The sequence below is a fragment of the Oxyura jamaicensis genome, chromosome 7 (assembly GCF_011077185.1).
Source record: "Oxyura jamaicensis isolate SHBP4307 breed ruddy duck chromosome 7, BPBGC_Ojam_1.0, whole genome shotgun sequence".
In the NCBI taxonomy this organism is placed as follows: Eukaryota; Metazoa; Chordata; class Aves; order Anseriformes; family Anatidae; genus Oxyura; species Oxyura jamaicensis.
This window is the reverse complement of record NC_048899.1, coordinates 17,384,083-17,407,337: the sequence shown is the minus strand read 5'-3', so window position 1 is coordinate 17,407,337 and position 23,255 is coordinate 17,384,083. Positions and strand designations below refer to the sequence as shown.

The 23,255-nt window shown below is 43.9% G+C and overlaps 1 protein-coding gene across 4 annotated transcripts in view; it reads right to left on the bottom strand.

Moving 5' to 3' along the window:
• Positions 1-23,255, bottom strand: part of HDAC4 (histone deacetylase 4) — a 243,219-nt gene that overhangs the window by 207,052 nt on the left and 12,912 nt on the right. For 2 of the 4 annotated variants that reach the window (XM_035330832.1, XM_035330836.1), the window contains exons 2-3: positions 11,401-11,495; positions 11,246-11,285 (exon numbers count right to left, since the gene is read on the bottom strand). In XM_035330832.1, coding sequence (XP_035186723.1) covers positions 11,246-11,285; positions 11,401-11,427 — 67 coding nt within the window. In that variant the 5' untranslated portion in view covers positions 11,428-11,495. Of the gene's footprint in view, positions 1-11,245; positions 11,286-11,400; positions 11,500-20,737; positions 21,542-23,255 lie in introns of those variants that run through there. The other 2 variants (XM_035330834.1, XM_035330833.1) reach the window with 2 other exon arrangements.

The window sequence follows — 23,255 nt, the reverse complement described above, 5'->3', positions numbered from 1 at the left end:
TAATCAGTCCATTTCCTGGAAATTAAGCTCTAACCTGTCTTTAAAAGCTGCAAAGTTATTTACCAGGTTTCTCACCGTCCATTTCTGGAAGCATTCAGCACCTGATTTGCACAATGAGAGTTTTTCAAGCAAACGGTTTTGTAGGAAGTTTCTTCCATCTAATTGCTGGAACCCTCTGAAGATTAAGCAACTGTTACCTAATTACTTTGATCAATTACCCCAAAACATCCCATTCTTCTTAGTAATGGTATCCATATTCTCCCTGACAAAAGCAAACAGTAGTTTTGCTTTGCAGAGTTAACAGCAGAAAAAGGCAGCATGAGGAACGATCTGAAAAGAAAGCCCTCCCAAGAGACCAAAGGCAATGGAGGACAGCAAGTCCTCCAAGCCAGCAAGTCCACAGGTCAGCTCACCCTGTGGTCCACACAGAGGTGGGGAGCACGAAGCAGGCACAGCCCTGAGCTGCTGCAGGCGCTGTCCTGAGCCTGGCGGCACCTCCAGAGCGATGATCTGCGGGCAGCCGTGGAGCAGAGGACCGCAGCAGTCTGTGTGGGAAACAACTGGTATATACCTGGGCAGCAGGAGGCAAGCCAAGTCTGAGCAACTCTGCAGTTCACCAAAGAAAGTCAGCAAAGCCTCGAGTACCAGGGTCACACAGGCTGGCAAATCTGCTTTTCTTAAGTAATTCAAACAGCACCCGAGCAATCGAGGCATAACCAGAAAGATACTTGGCTTGGTCACAGTTATAAAAGTGACCACATTTGTTCTAGTACCTAAACACAAACGTACCTAAAAACAGTCTCCTCTTAAGACTGCTACCATGTAATTTATAATTTTAAAATGTATTGTAATTCCAGAAACTAAAAAAAGAACAGTGCAGAGAGGAGAGGTGGCAGAGTGTGCCCAACGTGTAACCCGACCTGCCGCAGCTCTGGTGTCCCACCAAGCACACGCATCCCGCAGCTCTCTTTTGGACTCAGCCCCTTTGCAGCTGCAAAATTAGCAACCTCTGGCCTACTTTGGGGCATGTTAGAGTCCAACCATATTTACGCTGACAGAGAGAAGCAAAGGTTGTGACGACTTATTGACGCAAGAGCTATTTCATGCTCCATGCCAGAAATTAATCAGGGGAGGAGGAGGAATTCTCTTTAAGCACTCAGTGAGAAAGTGATTTGGTCAACTGCTAAAAAAAACAAGCTGAGGTCTTGCGTGACAAACCCAACTGAAAAAAAGTTAGAAGCACAACTCTTACACAGCTGCTCCATTCGAAAGCCAGTGTAAGACAGCAGAACCCAGTGACTGGACAGAAACATTATGCACACCCCTTCTCATGAAAAAAAAAAAAAAAGCAACATAAGATTAGCTCGGAGTCTTCCTGATCCTCTGTCAATATAAACTGATGCTACGTTTGCTCAGATCACCGTAAGTATAGTTTGCTGGAGGCAGAGGTAACAATAAAAGTATACTGACCCTGCAAGGGCTCTACCTGCTGCAATTCTGGAGGCTAAGAAGCAAAACAAAGGAAGAGTCCCATGATCTATTTGAAACACCTACTGCACAAAGCCACGTTCTAAAGGAAAAAAGCCAGAATCTTGAAGGCAGACTGAATGAGCAGCATCACCCCTACCTGCCAAGAAGCCTTCATGATAAACCTGTCAAGAGTTACGAGCCTGCAGAACAGGCCTTCCACCTGCTGGAAAGAAAAAAAATCTAATGCTAATCAGATACTTGCTGTCAGCAGGGAACAGATGCCTAAGCCCTTCTTCTTGGTTTGCTAAGCTGTAAGGATTGCATGCCTTCTCCTGGCAAAGGCTGTATGAGACCAGGGACACCTTGCTCAGAACAAAGTATTTGGAAGTTTTGGACTTTCTCCTGAAGTGACAAGTCAAGGATGGACTTGGATGGACTAACAGAGTTTGGTGTAACGACTCCAGACTTTTTATCGTTCTGGGTTATTTTTTGACCAGGGAAGAGAAAGACTATCAGCTTGGTGTAGCTCGGGCATTTACCTCTCTCCCCAAGAGCAGCTCAGGCATTTTACAGAGCAGAAGCACGCTACCATGGAAAAGAAAAGTTTTAAATTAAGATGTTTCTTTTCATATCCCGTGTAAAATAACGGTCACAGTTAAAGGAGTGAAAAAGTCTGTTTATTCTTAAATTGCATGATTTAAACACAAACAGAATTTTACAAATCTGTCTCAATAGATCATCTTTGTGCTTTTTAAGTTTAAGAGCATCTTACTGAGCTGTAAGGTTTTTCTGCCTGAAGAATTGTTAATTGATCAGAAAAACTGGACAAACTTTATAGAAGTAAAAAAAAAAAAAAAAAAAAAAAAATGCTGTCCTCTCATCTCTCAGCAAGTAAGGCAACTGAGGGTGGCATTACCAATCCCAGCAGCACCCAGCCTGGCTAGCTGGATATCTAAAGAGACCACATATACAAATAACTGCATTGATCTTGGTCTATTGATTAGAAAGTGAAACCTGAGAGCAAACAGTCATTACACAGTAGTTCATGGACAGCAATACCATAAAAAAAAATCAACATACACAATGCAGTGGGTAAACTGCTTAGACAGGCATTAAGCCCCACTCCCCCTCACCCCAAGGCTCATACATCTTATTACACAAAACCTGATGGGGTTACATGACTACAGCAGCAGCCTTTCAGGACAAAATGGTTACCTGAAGCCAAGGCTAGCAGTTCAAAGCTCACAGACTAGACCTCACTCCTATTACAATTTTCCCTGTAAAGCTATTTATGTGGTTTGGCAACATAACAGCTACAAACAGAATGAGTACATAGATTCTTGAATAGTGAAAGGGTAAGGATTGATTTTTTTTTTTTTAATGATTTCTTTGAATCCATCTGTCACTCCTCCAACATCCTGATCCCAGCCCTACCACAGACTGCAGCTGCAGCGCTGAGATTTTCCACAAATTCTCTCCACTGCAAGCAACTCTACCTTGCCCACGGTCAGGAGCATCTAGCGGAGGAGTCGGTGGCACTGCTAAAATCCTCCTCGCTCACATTCAAGTCAGCTGCTAGTATCAATACACAGAGGAAGATTTTTTCAGTGCTGAGGATTATTCAGACCTTGGCACAGCCAAAACGATACCAGCAGCACCAATGGAAAGCTTAGGTTGTTTGTTTTTGTTTTGTTTTGTTTTTAATCTCCATAAGCACCCAGCTCCAATGCTTGCAGTAAAGAGCCACTGGAGTGGATGCCACTGCTCCACTCCTCATTCAGCAAGAGGAAGCAGACCCCCAAAGACAAATTTTCATGCTCTGAAGTGGTGCCCATGCTCGCCGGTGACTGTGGAGGGAGACATGACAGTCCTCACAAGGCAAGGTCCAACCGTGCCATTCCTTGCAAATGCCAGAGCTTAAACAGTCCCCAACAAGCAGCTGAACGGATGGCAGAAACAGGACTGAGAAAGTCAGATTTACCACTCCCAAAGAGATCTCAGGAGGGTAATTAACAGCTCAAAAGGGCAATTAACAGCACTGCCGCAGGCTTGCACAGGTGCCTTTCCCAGGCCCCACAGCCAGATGCCCATGGGCTGGCCAGGCCCAGCCATCCTTGTGGAGGGCACCAAGGCCTCACACCTCTGGCCTGCAGGACAGCTCTGATGGAGCCACAGCGGAGGTACAGGGGCTGGAAGCAAACACTGGAAAGGCACAGGCTGCTCCGTGGGTTCCCTGCCAGAGCCTCTGCTGCCCCTTCAGCCAGGCAGCGGCCACGGTATCAGGTCCACAGGCTGACATCTGCCTCCCAGGGTGCTGCTGAACCACAGCACTCTGAAGGGCTCTTCCAGGCTACCTAGCTGGGTCTTAAGCATTAAAAATTAAGCTTGAAACATGCTTGAAATTCAAGACGAATCCCTAAATAGTCACAGTCAGCACACTTCTTTTTTTGTTTGAAATAAGACATTAAGTAATCTTGATCTGGTTCAGTTTGAAATAGATTACAGGGAGACGGTAGCATCTCAAAAAAGCCCATATGAATATTTTCCTGTAGGTAATTGAGATTTCAGTAGCTGCAAAGTTTAAAATCAGCTTCATCCTTTTGAAAGGCTAAAAATTTGCTTCAGCATTTCAGAACATCAATCTATCAAGCATCATTGAGCCAAACCATGACAGCACCACGAGTCTGTCAAGGATTTCAAAGCAAACAAGGGTACTGCCTGGAAAGCATCTGGTTTTCCCAGTAGTTTTCCCAGTAATTGACGAAACAACAGTATTTTGTTTAGTTATAAAAACAAAATTATTTAAAGTTCTCCTGATATACTAATATTATTTTTTCTTAGAGGAGGAATTAACCGTATACCCCATTTCTCACTGACCAACAAGTCGAAGGCACTAACAGAGATTCACTCGCCTGCTTCTCCTTGCACGAAGTCACTGCAGCACGGCCCCTGCCCACCCAGCAGCGTTCAGGAACGGGGCAATGGGCAAAGAAAAAGAAAGCAAGTACCACAGCTCAAGAAGAAAACAACAAAAAGGAGGAACGGGAATAGGAGATACGATGGCAACATACTGCACAGCTGTTTTTTCTTCATCCTTCTCCATCCTAACCAACATGAAAACCTTCTTAAAGAAAAAAAAAATATTTTGAGCAAACGCTCTCACAAAACAAAGCATCATTTTTCTTTTGAAGTTAGGGTAAACAGCACCTATCAAAGCACAGGTAATCAGATGGCCAAATTCCTCTACTTAAAGGATGAAAAATGCCATGTATGGCTGACATCTATCTGCAAATAAGTGGATTTTTTGCCCCTGCTCTTAAATCACTTTCAGAGTCACAAGAATGACTGAAATGTTCCTTCAGGATCAGCACTATCCTAATTGATCTGACCACAGCAAAGGCACAAAGACAAGCCTCATCGATGCAAGAGCCTGGCGCTAAGACAAGCTGAATAATTTAAGATAAATACTGAGAATACACTCCTTGGTACAGTCCGGTAACAAATCTAATTTAAGGAAGTATACATGAGAAGATATGGGTCAAACTAAGGCTAACCAAAAGGGAATAGCAGAAGCACAGTAAGCATACAGAAAAAAGTCTGTCTGCTTTCCAAGTGAGACACAAGGGACTAAGGACTATCTTAAATATTATCATCTGACTTTAAAAGAGAAACCTCTTTTCTATCCTTTTCTCATCCTATGCCTCATTCAAAATAATTCAGTTATCTTCCTCTCAGCTGCTTCTCATCCTTACACCACAGGATACATCACAGGCTAAAACACTACTTTAGAAGCAGGCTTTTAAAGAATTCCAAAGTGCAAGAACTGCATCTAAAGGAAAAATAGAAGCAAGAGGAACATACTTAGCAGGGACACTGACCTAGAAGGAACTTCAACTTCAACCCCAAGTCTAAGCACAAAACAATTCTTTTCTTTGGAGGGTACAATAAAAACCTCGCACAGAAGGTCTCACCTATTTGAAGCTCCAGTAAGTGAAAGCTTCACAGGTTCCAGGGTAGCAGTCTTAAAACTGTCATGGTCCTCAAAACGACACTGCTCCCCTTACAGGAAATCCAGGATGTGCTCAGCTTACGCATACATATGAATACCTGGCAGAGTATTTCTTCACTCATAAGTTGAGGAAAGAAAATTAAGTGCCTGGTTCAAGTCTTGCAAAGGTTTTCAGCTCTCCCAACCAAAGCTTTTTGGTGCAAGCTGGCATCACCTCCCTGAAAAGAACAGTCTCTGCAGATCAAACACGTGTTGCTTGGATCACAGGACTCCTCATGAGCTCTAATGTAGTTTGTATAGCTCAGTTTGTGAGCTCCCACCATGCAGCAGCCATCACAGCAACTAAACGATCAACAGAACCTTTCTGCTTTGCAGTTTGGTGAAATGGGGACTTTTCTCCGAGTCACATCCTATACAAAAATACATCACACTGCTTTTCACATGAATGACAACCAAGCCCAGAGAGACACATTCCAAGGATCAAGACAAACAGCCACTTCTTTCGCATAATGAGAAGTCTAATCTTCCACTGGTATGCCTTTCAAATTTTCTTCCAGAGTTGACAACTTTACTGTAACAGGAGATTTTACAGAACACCTCCTACCTCCAGTCACTGTCAAAATAGCATGCAGTCCTTAAAGAAACTTCTCCATATGCTGTAGTTTAAGATAGCTGCCAAAGCCTTTTCTTGGGCAGATGAAATACCAGCAGGATAGCCACAGTTAGTAGCCCATTCCTAAAAGCAACCTAGGTCACTCAACCCAAGCAACAGAAAGATTCTCTTAACACAGACTTTATCAACCATGCATTTAGAGAAGAAAAAGCTGACAACTACTGCATGAGGAGAGAAGTCAGGATGTCAGCCTTGACTAAGACTGACCAATGGCTCTCAAACAAGTGCAAGGGAAAAAGTAAATTACCAGTCAGGTCTGAAGTGGTGGCATCTTCAAGGTGAGGTCCTTAGGTCACAGTATTTCTTATCACCCTTGTGACCATGCTCCCATACAGCTTATTTTGTCCCATGTGGAACAGAAGCAGGTACATGAGTACCTCTTACTGGCAGATCTTGCTGCTGAGCTTATTTCTCAACCAACCTCAAAGTCTATTCTACCTACACTCGCTATTACTCGTGTTTTACTCGTAAGCAGGAGCCTGAGTGCCCAATCTAGAATTATCCCATTGTAGTGAATGGAGCACCAGGCAAGTAGGGGCAAGCAGGGACAGGCTGTGTCCAAATCTTCTTCCAGACAGCAGCCACCAAGTATCAACTGTACTAAAGGAGAACTGGAAATTACTCCTGCAGTCCTTATGTTTATTGAAAGAATGCTCTTGCCCCCAGATAACTTACAGAAACAGAATCATTACTGCCAGAAAGTAGGTCAGTGTCATTTAAAGCCAGCTTGAAATGCATCTCCACAGAAACTTCTTAATCTTTAAAAAGAGAATGCATAAAATATTTATTTTATGGTGCAAAATGTTTGAGAGACTAACAGGGAAAGCTCTTATGTATAGTGCATGAAATGGCTTTCCATGCCTCATTGAGCCATGGAATATGAAAGGAGAATGGCTTCTTACACTTGGCAGATAAAATGCCATACAAAAGTACTTCTCAGCCTAGCGAATCACAGCACATGACTTGCTACCTCATTTTCCTCGTGTTCTGTGATCATGAAGCTTTCTGCCTTCTCTGGTCTCTCCTCTTGGTTTTAATGATCCTGCTGCAGATTTTTCCATATTAGATAGGCAACTCATTCTTAAATTTCAATATTCCTAATTATCAAACATTCAGCACTTCAAAATGTAAATAAAATTTGCATCTCCGCAGGAGTAGCTCTGAAGAAAGAATATAGCATTTGCATTCAGACTGGCTAATTCCTGTAAGATAACATTTCATAAACAAAATGCTTCATTGAACATGGAGATTCAGTTTTTACGAAGGACTGTGAACTTTAAACAAATACAAATCAGTTGAGTGATTAACTTTAAGTGTTTTGTTGTGTTGTTTTTTTTTTTTTCAAAACTAATCTTTATGTATAACTGGTATCAGTAGAACAATCTTTACTGATTAAAGAACTAAATGACAGCAAAACTTAAGCCACTGAAAATTGAGGGGGGGGGGGAAGGGGTCATCAAGAAATCATTTAAGGTCAATAGGAGAAAAAAAAACACGAAACCACACACACACCCAAGTCAGCCTGGGTAAGATGAGTGGCATCAGCACCACGGGTTACGTAAGGTAAGTTTAAATTGTGGGCAGCACTAGCATGTTAAGAAGTGAAACTAAACATGCTTGCCCCTGCCCCCCCAAGCTTTGTCATAATCCTAAATGTTATCTTAATTAGCCTAATTTTCTTAATTGTACTTTGCAGCAACTCAATATTTTATAGCACAATTTCAATTTTTTTTTTCCAGCTTTATTCCAGCACTGGTAGAAGCAGCAACTCCTCTGCCAAAAGCCGAAGTGCACGCGATGCCTCTGCACTTTGTCTTGACAAGGTCTACGCTGCCTCCTCCTCTTCCTCCTGCCACCCCAGGTCTGATTCCAGCATTGTCCCCCCCTCTGCCCCCATTGTGCCCCAAACGATTCACATTCCTGCCCAGGCACCCACAAGGCTTCCCACCAGCTGCAGAGAGTCGGTCCCTCCAGGGCAGCTGGCTGCATGCAGAGGTAGACGCCCGGTGCTCGCGGCAAGAGGGACCCCAGCAGCAACCTGCCCGCTGCTCCTGCTCCTCAGCAAGGTCCTGCAACCCACCACAGCCACACGTGTTTTTGTGGCAAGTGAAGTTCACAAGAGCTGCTTATCTCACCCCAAAGCTTGAAAGACTAGAGAGCGCCTTAACACAGAAATTGGAATAAAAGGTCAAGGTCTTTACCCTACACCTAGGGCTTGAGGAAGATTGCAAGTTCCTGAGAATCCACTTCTCCGTGGTGGGCATTCCTCCTTCTCCAAAGGTTTCTTCTTATTCTTTTTTTCCTTATTCTTTTAGGAAGGTTACTCCAAATTATAACAAAAAAAAAGTGATGGGGGGGAAGAACAAAAGCAAGTAATTTACCTCAGACTAAATATTCTGTATTTTTAACCCCATTCAGCAAGAAGCCTTCAGCATGCAACTTTTCTTCACTCTTCAAAACTCTCTTGTGAGGAAAAAAAGCACTTTCATTCATCTACACTGCAACAATTTTATGGCACTGTTCCTAAAAAATCCCATTAGTGATAGGTTTGCAGAAGATTAGAGAAGAAAGCTTGTACCCACTGAAGCAAAGTTTAATAGGCTCTCGAGTTAAGCCAAAGCATTCCCTTAAACAACGCACATCATTAGCAATAATTACCTGTAGCCATACAATCAAAAGAGCTATCATAACTGACATGAGAAGCCCAGATGTCATCTTTGGCAAGGTTTGGAAACTGTTTTCACCAAATGTTATAAAACTGACTCTAAAAGAAAAGCGAGCATTAAGAATACCACAGCATGAGCCAGAGGTTTCATCGTGAAACACCACAGAATTTGAACCTTGGAGACACAATCAAAATAAGAACCCAGAGCTTAGGAAGGGCACAGATACAGAACTCCTAGACAGTTTTTGATGAGAACTGAAACTTTGCAGAAATTAATACTGTTTGCAAGTATTTTCATACAAAGCCCACATCTAACACAACGTTCTGTGAACATACCACAAGATCACTTCCTTGGCCTTTTTTTTTTTTTTTTGGGGAATTTTATGGAAGTTTTTCACCCTTTAAGTGATAGCCAGTGAAACAGTTGACGATGGTCCTTGACCTTCTCTCCCAAGTCCTTCACTTCAGGGGTTACTGCTGACACAAAGCCTTCTACCAAAGGCTGATACAGAAGTCAGAGCTTCCCATCGTACTGAGCCAACCCGTACCTCATCCAAAGCCCTTCTGTGACAGTGGGCCAGGCAGGTTTAGGAGCAGTAGCTCAGGAGAGCACATGTATGTCCAGAGCCACCCAGCTGGGCACTGATTAGACCACCAACCCCAGCAGGAGCCACTCAGACATTTTTGTTACAAAAAGGAGACTCAAACAGATTTATAACACCACAAGAACTCTTCTTGCATGAGAAGCTTCTTGCTTTCTTGCATTAGCACTTCTTACATGGGTCCCTGGTACATTGTCAGTACAGAATTTGGGCAAGAGAAGGAGCACCAAAGAAGGGGCAAGACCAAAAAGAAAGCTGCATTTGGATTAAAGGAAAACAAGACAAAAACGGAAGACAAGCCGTGGGCTTCCACTACCCCTGCACCAACTAAACCCAGCCCAGCTAAGAATGATATCTCCCTGTCTAGAAATCCTGGAGAGATGCTCCTTAAATAGAGCTATCTTAAATTCAGTTTGTTTACTGTTTTTTTAACGTAAGCATGTGCTCAATCCATCCCAGTACTGTGAGGAAGAAAAGCCACTAGCTCCTCAGTGTTTCTCATATTTGAGGGAGGAACACATTCAGGTAACAGCTATCCACAAAACCGAAGAACCGACCTCTTGAAAAACCCTGCATTGCAGAAAATGCATCACAGGTGAATACCTACACGCAGAACATTACTCGTATGCATGTACCGAGTTTCCTAACTCCCCACTGTACCAGAAGCAAGTCTCAAAAATCTAAGAGACTGCTATAACAGATTTTTTTTTTGATAAGGCTGATAATTTCAGAAACTTGTAAACTCATTTCAGTTCTTATTGCAAGGGTCAAATTTTCAGCACTGCTGCTTGTAACCTCCAGCATCCGTATTCACTGCAGTGCTTCTTGCTCCCAGCCTCAGAAGCCACTAACAGACTGCCAGAAATCATTCTGAAGCACACAAATTCCTTCCCCCACAAATACACAATTCCCTAAATCTAAGGAGATGTGGACTTCAGTCTTATTTGACTATTAACCCAAAACTGATTAAACAGATGTCACAAAAGTAACCTGTCAAAAGCACGGATAAATAATTTCATGGGCCTCATCACTACTGAACTACTTACTCCCGGTAATCATTATTTCCAACCATAAACTGAAATGGTCAAAGCAGGAGTATCAGAACGCTATAAAAACTCACCTTCCAGTGCTCAAACTCACAAATGACTGCCTCCCACAAAGATACCTGAAATACTAAATACACGTTTGACAAAACTGTAAGCAAGAAAGTGGTAACTGAGCACCAAGATCCTCCTGACAGACAGAAACGTGCAGTTTTGTAGGGATGAATCACGTGTCTTAAATTACAAAACACACTAGGGATAATCCCACAACCAACACTAATATGGATCATTTAACATCAAGAATTCCAGCTTAACTCTTCTTTCTTGCTAAAAAATACTTTAAAAGCCAAAAGAGATTTCTTCTTAAATATCAGTGAAGACTCACCAGAAGAACCACAACCATTCCTCAGAACAGTACATGCAGATGAGGTTTATCAGGGCAGACTTAAAGTTAAGCATCAGGTTAACGTCTCAGAAAACACCTAGAACTTTCAGCACTACGTAATGCAGCAATTAGAAACATCAGTAGGATTTCCTCGTAACCGATTCAACTTTCCTAACAGTTCAAATTTCCATCCTGGTACACAGTTTTGATTTTAAAGAAAACAGTAGCACAGGGAGAAGGACTGGATTACCATTTAGGCACAGCAGAAAGCCTGTTCACACAACAAGAAGCCTTTTTGTCCCACACAAGCCATTGTGCAGTTCAAGTACAGCACACTTCTTGCCAACTCCAGTGGTATTCTGCTGCGGTTAGTGAATTCGAAGGTTTTTTGTCCTTACCTGGATGGCTTTGGGAGCTCATTGCTAGAAAGGTGGAGTCCTTTGGAGAAGGGATTTGAGACAGATCAGTTTCCACACAAGTAACAGCAGCTCTAAAGAGCTCCAATGCTTCACCAATACATAGAAATTGGAAGTGGGGATTAAATCATGGCCACCTTATAAAATCCAGGGCACAGTGACATGCTGAGCTGTATACAAAATAATCCAATAGGGTGGCAGAGTATCTTCTAATCGTTCTCAAGATGGGAACCTGCAATAAAAGGAAAGGATGTCTGCATTAGAGAATTAAGATGTACAACCATTTAAATTACACACTACATAGCGTACTTTTTCCAGAAGAGGAGATTAATCTAGGACACCATTTTAGGCATCAAATGTTGCAGAAAGAGTAATTTTCAGAGCTACGGGTGTAATTTCAAATAACCATAAAATGCAAATATTTAACCTTGTAAAAACAAACCAAAAAACTTTTCAACTACACATTCAAGTCTTAAAAACCCCAAACTTGCATGTTCATTCTGATCCTTCAACAGTACCATATGAAGCCACTTCAGTCCAACAGCTTCCATATTTTAAAAGCCATATGTATGAGTGGTAACTGTACTTCACGCATCTGTTCTCCAAAGAAGTCTGAAGAAAAATTCCTCGGTGCCAAGAAGTGGTCTTGGAGCAGGAAGGAAAAAAGCCCACACAATCCATTTCACTCCCCCTCTGCCAAGCCTCCAGCAGTTTATTAAGCAGCAACATCATACTGCTGAGGAAAAATCCACCACTCCTGCTTATTTTTAAGCTGCAAATCAGACGAAGCAAGAAGACTGCAAAACACTGAGCCAGCTCACTTAGCATACCCCTGCCCACCCAAAAAAAGAAACCCAAGCAGGAGATATCCTGGCTTAGGGCAATTCTCACCTCTCCACAGCTGGCATCTCCAATGCAGCCAGCAATAGCCACCCCCAGGGAACCTGCTGCAAGGTCTCCTAAAGCTCAGGTTTTGGTGGACGGGGTTTGAGTGGTGGTTTGTTGTGTGTTTGTTTTTTGTTTGTTTTGGTGGTGGTGGTTTTTGGCACTACACCAAGCAGCACCCCGTATTTCTAAGAAGTTGAGTTTTACATGTAGCTTATCTCAAAGCTTACTCTGTTTTAACATGCATAAGCAGAGAGACCTGCCAGCAATAGGTGCTATCAGCCAGAGCTACTGAAACAGATTAAACCAGCTGTCTCCTTTGCGTGAAGTATTACACAAGCACAGGTCATTTCCCTTCTTCGCCCCAAGCGCATCAGCAGCACCGAGGCTCCCATCAGACCACCTCTCCTGGCCCGGAGGACCAGGCATTAGAGGACCACGAGCCTCAGGAGGAGCTCCTCGCTGCCCGTCACGGCACTGCTGCCCTCCCAGCCTTGCCAGTGAGCACCTTGCGCTCAGCACTCCGTAACCTTGGGCGGAGGACGCTTACGGTACGAGGCGCTGCTTGCACAAGGAGCACCTGTCCCCAGTCTGTCTTTGCCATCGCATTTCACGTAGTCCCATCTATTCCTGGAAGAGCTCTTACCATGCTCAACTTCACCCTCCCTGCTGTCATCAGATATTTGTGTTGCTCTCCAATAAGGCAGCCAAAGCAGGTCTAAGACTTAAATGCCACCACAGTCGCCTTGCATGGGGCCTGATTTATGGCAGTACTTCCCTGGTTTGCCTAAGCATATTCTGCTTAACAGAGAGGCCATCCTCTCTGCATTGCAATTAAAAAAAACTCTAAGTGGTCATTTCTCTCTACCCCAAGTGTTCCAGCATTACTGCTCGCTCAGTTTCCCCGCCCGCCTGTCTGGCATTTTCAGAGACCTGGGATGCTCTTTTATGTTACACATTAAATTAAGAGAAAATTACTTAAGTGTCATTTCTAATCCCGACAGGTCTCTGCCATCTCAAGTGTTCAAGATATTCCAGTTCCATTAATTTGCACATCCTGTTGAAGAGTCAGGTCAGCTAAGACCAGGCATTAGCAAATATTAACATCATTCATTTCCAATAAAATTAGCAGGTAATGTTATGGCACAAGCAATCGCAGCTGCAGACAAGGAGAATTCAGAAGAGAGCTAATAGATTTTTATCTGCCCATTCACACGATGCAAGAATGAAGGCTAGAGCATGAACAATGGGAAGATGTATTTCTTTTCTGAAGAAACTCGACCGACACAGCAGCTGCAAATCCATTTAGCAGCAATACTGGCTTACCTATCCCCAGTTCTTCCCCCAGAGGTCTATCTAAACTCAGTCAGGCACGAAAGAGACCCACAATATTAAACTTCTGCACGTCTGGGGATTACTAGCGCCTGGGGAGAACAGAGACAACAAAATAGCCATGCTCAGATTTAGTTCACGTATACATTTTTTATTACCTTTAAAAAAAAATACATCTCTTCCAGAAGACTGCATAAATTATAAGCATAACAGACCTTCCCAGGACAGGCACAGCAGTCACCTCCCAACTGATTTCCCCCCTAACCTCTTATTTTCAGCTGCCACTTGTGCTGAACTCAACGCAGCCCAACGAGAAATTTCTGGAGCAGCCAGGAGCTGTTCTCAGGCCCCTACTCCTTGTCATTTTGCCACCATCTCACAAAACATTTCTCAAATGTGGAGAAGCAAAATGCTCTCTGCTGCTCTGCCTAGGATGCTGAGATCTAGATGGCTTTCCAAGAAGATCTTTCTTATCCCCTGCTAGGCAGCACACCGCACGGCATGCTCAGCCCTCAGCGGTGCTCAGACCCCGCTCCACCACCCAGCCCTACAGCGTCCCCCCCGCACACCGTCCAAGAACGCTTCCCCCCCCACTGGGCATGCAGACGACAATAAAGATACAGAGCTGCAAGCAAACTAGGAAGCGTGAGTAACCTGACAGTTTTCCAAGTCTATTTCCATACATTTTGTAGCTACCGAAAGCTTTCCTCATTTTTTACTTGTTTTAAAAGTAATCACAGCAATCCGGCCGTTCCGCCAGGCAGTTGTTTTGACAGCATGGATGCTCACCTTCCTCTTCTCGGCCCTCCCCAGATGTGTCGCTGCCAGTCACAATGACAGATGTGCGATAACCAATAATTTAAATTCTGGCAGAACCACGTTTGCAAAGCTGTTTGTCAGAGTTTAAATCCCCAGGGTATTTGAGCCAAGACAAAACTCCTGGCCCGAGGGTTAGGCTCCAAGGCTGGTTTAAGCCGAGCCTGGTTGCTTTAGGATGCCCGTGTGTTGCTGACCTCGCTTCACCCGCTGACCCCGCCAGACAAACACCACCAGCACCCTCAGACAGTGGCACTGCAGCGAGCTGACAAGATCACTTGGAAACCTGAAACAAAACCGAACTGCCCGCTGACTCAACGCATCGCAGCCCGGTGCGAGTCACACGCACGCCACGCTCATCGCTGCGCTCCCGAGTTCGCTTCTAGGTCCAGGGAAAGCTGCTCTGCCTTCCAGAGCCCCCAGATGCTAACAGCTTTGGGCAAGACACAGCCTTTTAGGGGGACAAGCTCACGAAGGCACCACCAGGAGAATGCCTTCTGCATGCTGGCACTTCCTCAGCTCGCAGCAGCACTCCAGCACCGCAGGGCTTGGTCTCCAAAAGCCATGGAAACACCCATCTTCCAAAAAGCATTAATTCATCTCTACTTATATATGCAATGTGAGGCACAAAACACACGATTTTTTTTTCCAAAATCTACCAAGGTTTTAAGATTTCTTGCTGCATAAACAGGCCAACAGATTTCAGTTTAATCCCACACGCTCTGCTCGAGATGACGACGACCACAGCTTGAAGCTTGCTTGGATCCCCTGCCCACAGCGCGCAGCCTGCAAACGACCCAACGCTGCAGCACGCGCTTGCTTTGCACAGACCCACAGACCTGAGGAGAGGCAGCTCCTCCATCACAGCTTATCGATTAAAGCTCTCCTCTGGCAACAGACCCAGAACCTTGCCTAGAGGGGGTGGGAAAAAAAAAAAAAAAAAAAAAAGCTGCCTTCATTTTTCTTGGGTTGTTTTTCAAAGACTGCCAATATAAAATCTATATTGGAAAGGAGGAGGAGAAGAGGAAGAGCCGATGCATATAGCTGTTCAGAGTAGTAATAATTTACCGTGACCACAAACTGATTTACTACATCTATTTAGAGTACAGGCAGCGTGAAACAGTCTCCCAGGCTGACTCTTCCCTCCAGGGACCATGTCTCCAGAGCCACCACTTTGCAAGATGACAAAAATAGCAGCGGCAGTCCTGAGGACTCATGCAACCCTTTGACAACACCACTTCAGCTCTTCTCCAGCAGCATGCTGCTTTCCTGAAGCTGTCTCAAGAGACCAGGATACAGAAGCATCGCCCAGTTCCCCAAGTGTTGGATTTCTTACCTTTTCAGCAATACCCAAAAACAGAGCTGTCACCAAAGATGTATTTGCAAGCCTCAAACAACATGACATCCTCTCAAAGTGTTTTAAGTCTCTGAAGACTGTGTTTGTCTCTAAACATGTACCGCTGGGGCAAGAACTTGTTATAAACGGACCGCACTATAAAACGCACCATCCACTTAATGCTCAGCTGTGGACAGAAGAGCAACTAGAACAGTTGACAGTAACAGAAACTAAAAATAGAACACCAGTTTGCTGCTGTATTAGCCAAATAAAAGTTTACTGTTCCTCCAAAATCACAAATATTTGGTGAAAAGCTAGACTTCCCTCTCCGTTTCCAAGTACGCAGGATAACCAGAAGAGTGGCAAAAAAAAAAGAGCAAGAAAAATGATCAGCAGCGTGGTGCAAATTCCTTGCGTACACTAAGCAGATTATAAGGCTTTGGCCTGGAACAGAGGTGGCTGAGACATATTACAGCAACAGTCTGCAGAATTATAATTAATACGAAGAGATCACCAATCACTGTTTTCTACCTCTTTCAGAGAGGGAAGTTTTTCCGTTCTTTTTCTAGGAGAGAATTCAGATGGGTATCCAGGAGAAGGAAACTATCAGCAAAGATACAGCAGTTGGCAGGTTACAGCAGGGAGCGTGACATGCTCCTTCTGAGCAGCACTAAGAAACTCAGGTACATCACCTGGGATGCTGCTGAAGAACATGGCACCTAAGTACAAAGACAAAAGCCCACCACCAACATATGCAGTCACCAAACAGAACTCTAAGATGTAGGAAGAACTTTGGCTTTACATGTTAACAACGAATTCCCTGGTAACACTCAAGTTGCACAGTGGCCTTTAAGTGGACAAATTATCAGACAGTAACCGACTACAAGGTTGGCCCCAGAGTAAGAGCCATTCCTCACTTCTCAAAGTTTTAGCAAAGATATCAAGAACAAGCAGCAAAGGGGCTGCTGAAGTTTGCAGCCTTCAGGCTGCACCAGTCTTAGACTGGTTCACCAGAGGAAAGGTTAGAAAGGAAACTCTGTATTTTTCCCATAGAATTTAAGTGGGAAACATTTGGTTCTTTCACCAACGCATGCACTCTTCCTTCATCAAAAAAACCCATGTGCTCAACTGCGCTTTGCCCTACACTGACATGACAGACCCTTCTTGCATAATGTTTACTCCTTACAGCTTTCTATACTGCGCTAAAATAATACATGAAATTCTAAATCAATTCCCACACAGCAGGTTAGTACACATGCATTAAGTTAAAAATACTCAAGAGAACTGGCAGAAGTACCTGCATGGCACTCAGATATCCACTTGGAAGAAGAAAAAGCAGCATTAGTCAGTACCTAAAGTCTTCGTTACAGCTAGACTAATAACTAAACAGAAAACCCAACCCAGTGCAGCTATTTCAAATACAGCTTCTCAGCAGTGGTGTAATAGGCACATACATGTCAACGTTCAGATCCACACTGGACAGCAGGCATCGCATCTTTGCTCAGCTTCTTGTTTCTATACCCGTACCTTGCAGTAGCAAAATTAGAGGCACATGCTTTTAAGATCAGAAGTTCAACACAGCGACCCAAGTGTACTAACCATCTAAGAAATACAGAGCATTACCCAGTACTTCAAGGAATTAAAACACACTACATTTGTTTAGCAAGTGCTGACATTTCAATGCCAGCCCTTACAAGTGCTATTCTCACATGACAGCCTAGAGTAGAACAAATATTGTGTTTCCGCCTCTCCCTTAAACTTCCACTTTCAAGTGCACGCTGCGAGGATTTATTACTTGTATGCTCACACTAAACATTTTAACTTTGTGACAGGTTTTGTATGGTGTAGCGTTAAGAAAGGGATTCGATCTCTAACTACATTGGCCCTAAGTGTTAAATTACAGTATGTGTACATTAAGACTTCAAGAATAACTGATACCCACTTTGTATTTACACAGTTGCTCCAAGGAAGGCTGTAATGCATTTCTAGACAGTCCCTAGTAGTTATGTTTGGAGCAATCCTGCTATTATTTCATATAGCAGCTTGTTAAGCAAGCCTTCGCCATACAAGCAGTGCTGTACATGCACTGAAATCACCATCCAGTGCTAAAAGGAAACAGCATGAACAGCAGCCACTAATGAGAAAACAATGCTAATTGTGAGCTACTTTATTAACACTGAACCAAACCGCAGCAACTCAAGGATAGCAAACCTATATACACACAATTAGGCTATTTGCAACAGAACTTCTCAATAAAAATATTTAAAAAAATCTACAGTTTCATACTCATCTGCTTATGAGAAGAAACACCACTACAAATGTCCATGGCACCCAGATTTCTTCAGAAAGGCTGACTTTCCAAGGTTTTTTTTCAGTTGGGTTTCAAAGGCAAGCAAGCTGCTCATACTGATCTCCAGACATAAATCTAAAGCTGAGGTGCTAGCCTAAAACTAAGAACACAGGGGACACCGATATTTCAGAAGTGAAGACCTCTCTTCACCCATTTCAAGGTTAAATTAACATGTACCTAACACTTTTAAAGCTTGGCCCTACCAGAAGCCTGCAGTTAAACACCCTTTCCTCACTTAGTCTTATAGAAAGGGCTATTTGGAAGAGCGTGCTTTTTGCATATTCTGCACAAAATCCCTTGTGGCAACACCTATACTTCCACAAATCATCATGTTGATCAACAATTACACCTGCTTTGAAAGCTGAAGGTCCCTCCTTCATATCTAAAAAAGAAAATCCTTAGATCTTCTAGGGGACACCACAAACCTCCCCAGATTTTTGTGGCTCTTGTCTTTCAGTGCTAGGAGTATGCAAGAGTATAAACATCATTTCTACCTCCACGATTTCACACCAATAGCAATACTACCAAGGAGCTGAAAAGGGGATCTTCTGGCACCTGCTCCATTCCGGGGCCTTGACAAGCATTGCTGCAGAGGCAGTGTTGCACAAGATTCCTTAAATATACACACACAAGTGAAAAAACAAGGGTGTGGAGGCAAGAAAAGCTTTTGGAAACAGTGTGCCCTGGCAGCCCAAGGGGCCACCCATGCCCTGGGGTGCAGCAGGCACAGCACTGCTCCAGGTCAAGGGAAGGGATTGTCCCGCTCTGCTCTGGTGTGGCTTCACCTTGAGCACTGTGTGGTTTTGGGCACCACAGTATAAGAAGGACATAAAACTATCAGAGAGCATCTAAAGGAGGGCTATGAAAATGGTGAAGGGTCTAGAGGACAAGACATATAAGGAGCGGCTGGGGTCCCTTGGCTTGCTCAGCCCAGAGCAGAGCAGGCTGAGGGGAGGCCTCATGGTGGCCTGCAGCTCCCTCACGAGGGGAGCGGAGGGGCAGGCGCTGAGCTCTGCTCTCTGGGGACAGCGACAGGACCCGAGGGAACGGCATGGAGCTGGGACAGGGGAGGGTCAGGCTGGGGGTTAGGGAAAGGTTCTGCACCCAGAGGGTGGTCAGGTACTGGGACAGGGATGTGGTCATGGCACCAAATCTGCCAGAGTTCAAGAAGCGTTTGGACACCGCTCTCAGACATATGGTTTGATTTTGGGGTGGTTGTGTGCGGAGCCAGGAGTTGGACTCGATGTTCCTTGTGGGTCCCGTCCAACTCAGGATATTCTATGGTTCTATAATCAAGTACGTGACAAGTGAACCTAAATTCCTCTGATACGTGATCCAAGTCTGTGAACACAAGATCATCTTTAGGAGTCATGTTCAGCCTGTGGGAGCTCCAATTTAAAAGTGGGCAACGGCTTCGATTTTTTTTTTTTCCTCTGACTCAAGCAGAAACACAGGTCATAGAAGAGCTGCAGTTTGAGAAATACAACTGACTATGTGTAAAACCTGGGAATATGTAAACTTGCAGGATTACAGAACCCTCCCTGACTAGCAAGACTCTGGCACAGGGTCTGAAAGAGCAGGATGCTTCTGAGCTTGATCCAGTTTCTCAGCAAGAGCAGCAAGAACAAGCAGTCTCACAGATGGATCCGCGTGGGAGGGAGAAAGGATAAAAGTCTGCCTTGGGAGCCTGTTCCAGCTGCTACCGAAGCCTTGGAGGAATTGGTACAAATTGGGCAGAGTTACCTATAAAAATCTACTTTGTCTTGGCCATTTCTGAAGCCCTTTTCTTCCCTCACTCTGTGTTTCTCCTTAATCCTAGTACTTCTGCTTTTGAAAGAGTTCAAATCAGATAGTTCAAAGTAGTGCTTAGCAGAAAGTAAATGAATGCTGTGAGGTTAAGGACAACATCCGTCTCATTTCTTGACTCCTTTGTAGAGCACTCTGCTATAATTCAATAGTACAAAATTCAATAGCTACAATAATTCAAAAGCACAAAAGTCAGAACTCTTTGGAAATACTTGGCTGAAAAGTGAAAAAAATGGGATATTCTTTCTAATCAAAGTATTCTGAAGAACATTCTCAGTGCCACGAAGTTTGTTTGACCAGCAGACAACCACATTTCACCAGCTGAAGCTTTCCACCGCAAGCACCAGCACAGCTAAAGCTTCCTGTCAATGCATCTGAACTCAACACTTAACAATATTAAGATCCCCCTAATTCATGTAACTTTTAGTATCAGCAACACTTTGAAATTTACCACTGTACTAAAGTCACATTAAAATATTTCAGCAGTGCTGCCATCTCTCTCTGTTCTGCTGACACCGTCTTCACAGTGCGCATTGCACTGAAGAAATTCCCTAATTCCTATCTTTAGATGCTGCTAGCAGAGCAGAGAGCAAGGGGGAAAACTGGATCATGACAGAAGTCTGTGGACCCGGCCACCATTTTTCTGCAGGCTCACTTAATGCATCAAATCCAAATCAAGTCCAAAGCTGTTTCTTCGCCTGCTTATCCAGGCACTTGCACATACAAACACCCTTTCTCTTTCAAACTAATATGGTATAGCCAAAAAAATGTTACCAACACCTTTAAGTGACTAGTTTTGAGAGTCAACTGAAGACCTTCAGCTTTCCAACTCCATCTTCACTCTAGCTCTGCTTTCTGAACTGCTGGAAACAACGCACAATTCTTTACGTAGGGTTGCTCTTCAAATCTTCCTATATAGGTAGGGGAAGGCAGAGAGAAAAACAACTACCTTTACCATTCATGTACTTCAGCTGTTACTGCCCACATCTGAACTTCTTGTTCCTTCTGACAAGGAATCAGAATTACTGGTCACTAGCTGTGCCTAACCCATCTGGTCTACCAACATAAAATAGCTGAGTACATGTGTCATCAATCACTGCTAATTACTTCATTAACTTGGAAAAAGATTATCAACTTTTTTTTTTTTAAGAACAAACATTGTTTAAGTTTAGTCTTTTTTTTTTTTTTTTTAATTGAATGCTATCTGATTACCAAGAGAAAGCTATTTACAATCTGAACACTAAAGCAATTCTGTCACATAACTTGTGCAATTCTTTTGTCTGGTAAAACATTTAAATGAGTTTCTTTAGAAGTGACTACCCTGCAATGCTAGTTTTAACCCGCGCTAAGTTTAACCAGAAGCTGAATTATGCACGTTCTCAGGCTCTCCGTGCTCACGCTGCACCATGCTAACCACGCAGACATTCCCACCTACTAGCACCATGCTTTTAAGTTCTGACCTTTGTCACGCTCTTGGAAAGAAACATGCCTCAAGGTCTCCACAAACAAGTTGCGTCATTTTCAAGTGGACATTTAGCCTTCCGCTGTTCACTGCGGAACAGTGGCATGAATAATATTACAACCATTTGTGTATTTTAAGCTACTGCGCAGATATCCAGGTATTTCTGGCAAGGAAGAAACCCCATGCCATCATGCTAACAACACAGACTAAAATAGGTCCAGACTCACGCACTGTGATGCAAACTTACCCACCCTGAGCCTGGTTCGCCCCTGCAGATCTCAGCCCCCTCTTCCCCACCGCCATCCTGGCCCCACAGGCTCGCCGTGCTGCTGCCCAGCCTCACCCAGCCATGCTCTCTGGGAACAACCACTTCACTCTGCTCCCCATTGAGCATTTTCATGCCCTGGTTACATGGTTTAAACACTCTCCAAGCTATCGTCAGCCTTCAAAACACTATTTTGTTTGAGGAAAATGCCGATCCAGTTTTCTACATCTAGATGACATACACGGCCTGCTAAGAGCACCTGCTAACACAGCCTTACGGCACCAACGGCCTCCACCTCTGCTCGCACACATCCCATCTCACTCCCAAGCTCCAAGATGGTGATTTCTGATGGCAATAGAGGAAAAGGTGCATGTTCCTCCCCTCCTGAAGGAGTGGGCACATCGCTGAGCCCCAGTACCCCATTCTCCCCAGTGCCAGCTCCTGTAAGAATGATGGATAATGAGGCAGAAGTCTCCTGAACACGTCTCTCATGGCCCCCATCTTCCACAAATTGACCCCAGCCTTACCTAACTTCTGGTGTTACTTTGCATTTCTTCTCTTAACGTACCTCTGTTTTCCTACATCCTAGGAAATGACCTGTGGTATGTAACTGTAGGGCATTATGTATCTTTGTATCTTTTCTCAAAGCATTTTCCAATACAGCATCGCCTACCCCCTAATTTTACATATGAGCATAAAGGATACTGTATTGAACAAAACTACAGCTTTGCCATTAATTTGCCTTTTTTTTTTTCCTTAGGAAAACCTTTTCTCCTCTCATCATCAGCATATGAAAAGTGGTACTGACACACACCTGCAAGAGCATGACAGAGCTGGCAGTCAAACATTGAAATTCAGATAACTGACAGTACTAAAACGCAAGTCAACAGCTATTTTTGCCATGAAAAGTACCTTACACTGTGAGGGTTTTGTTGTTGTATATATATACATTTTTTTTTGAATATGCAGCATATTAGTTAGCAGTCTTTTCCTTTTGAAAAATCCAGAGATACCTTTGCTAAAATATGCTGCTTTTAGCCTGATGTGCGTTACGCCGGGACTGAACACCACGCAGCGCTGCAGGCTCCCCAGCGGTCCTGCTGCCTCTCGGGTCATGCCCAAAGCACACTGGATTACCTCTAGGAACACAGGGTAGCGCCGTGCATGCCGTTCAATCCCTGGCTTACCTGCCAAACCTGCTGAGACATCAAGCACCCAGCCGTACGAGCCTGCCAGTCACTCAACAGGCAGCTATGGCCATGGGAAGATAAAGCAAACGTATGCCCTCGTATGCACAGAAGTCACAGGCTCTTCCACTTGCTCCGCCTTCATGTTACAAGTCATGCTCTCAAACCAAGACCATGGCCAGAAGGGAAGGCTAACCCCCACTAATGTCACTTTGTGTGTTGAAACTGCACAGGGTTAAAATCGTTAACGACCAACATTGCTCCTTAATAAAAACTTGAATCCTCAGTCAAAAGTTTCAAGCTCGCAATTGGCAAGCAAGAAATACCATGGCATGAGCAAGGAAAGAACTGACGCTACCCATGCTTCAGGTGATTGGGGTTTGTTTTTCCAAATTATTAGTTTTATAATGCCATTGAAGCAAAAAGAGGACAAGACCCTTTGAAGAAGTCTTTGCAGGTTACCTTTAGAGAGGCAGAGACCATCCAACTTTCGAGAGTTTTCCTAGCTGTTATTTCTAACACTGGGATTGTTATTTAACTCAGACTGAAGGAA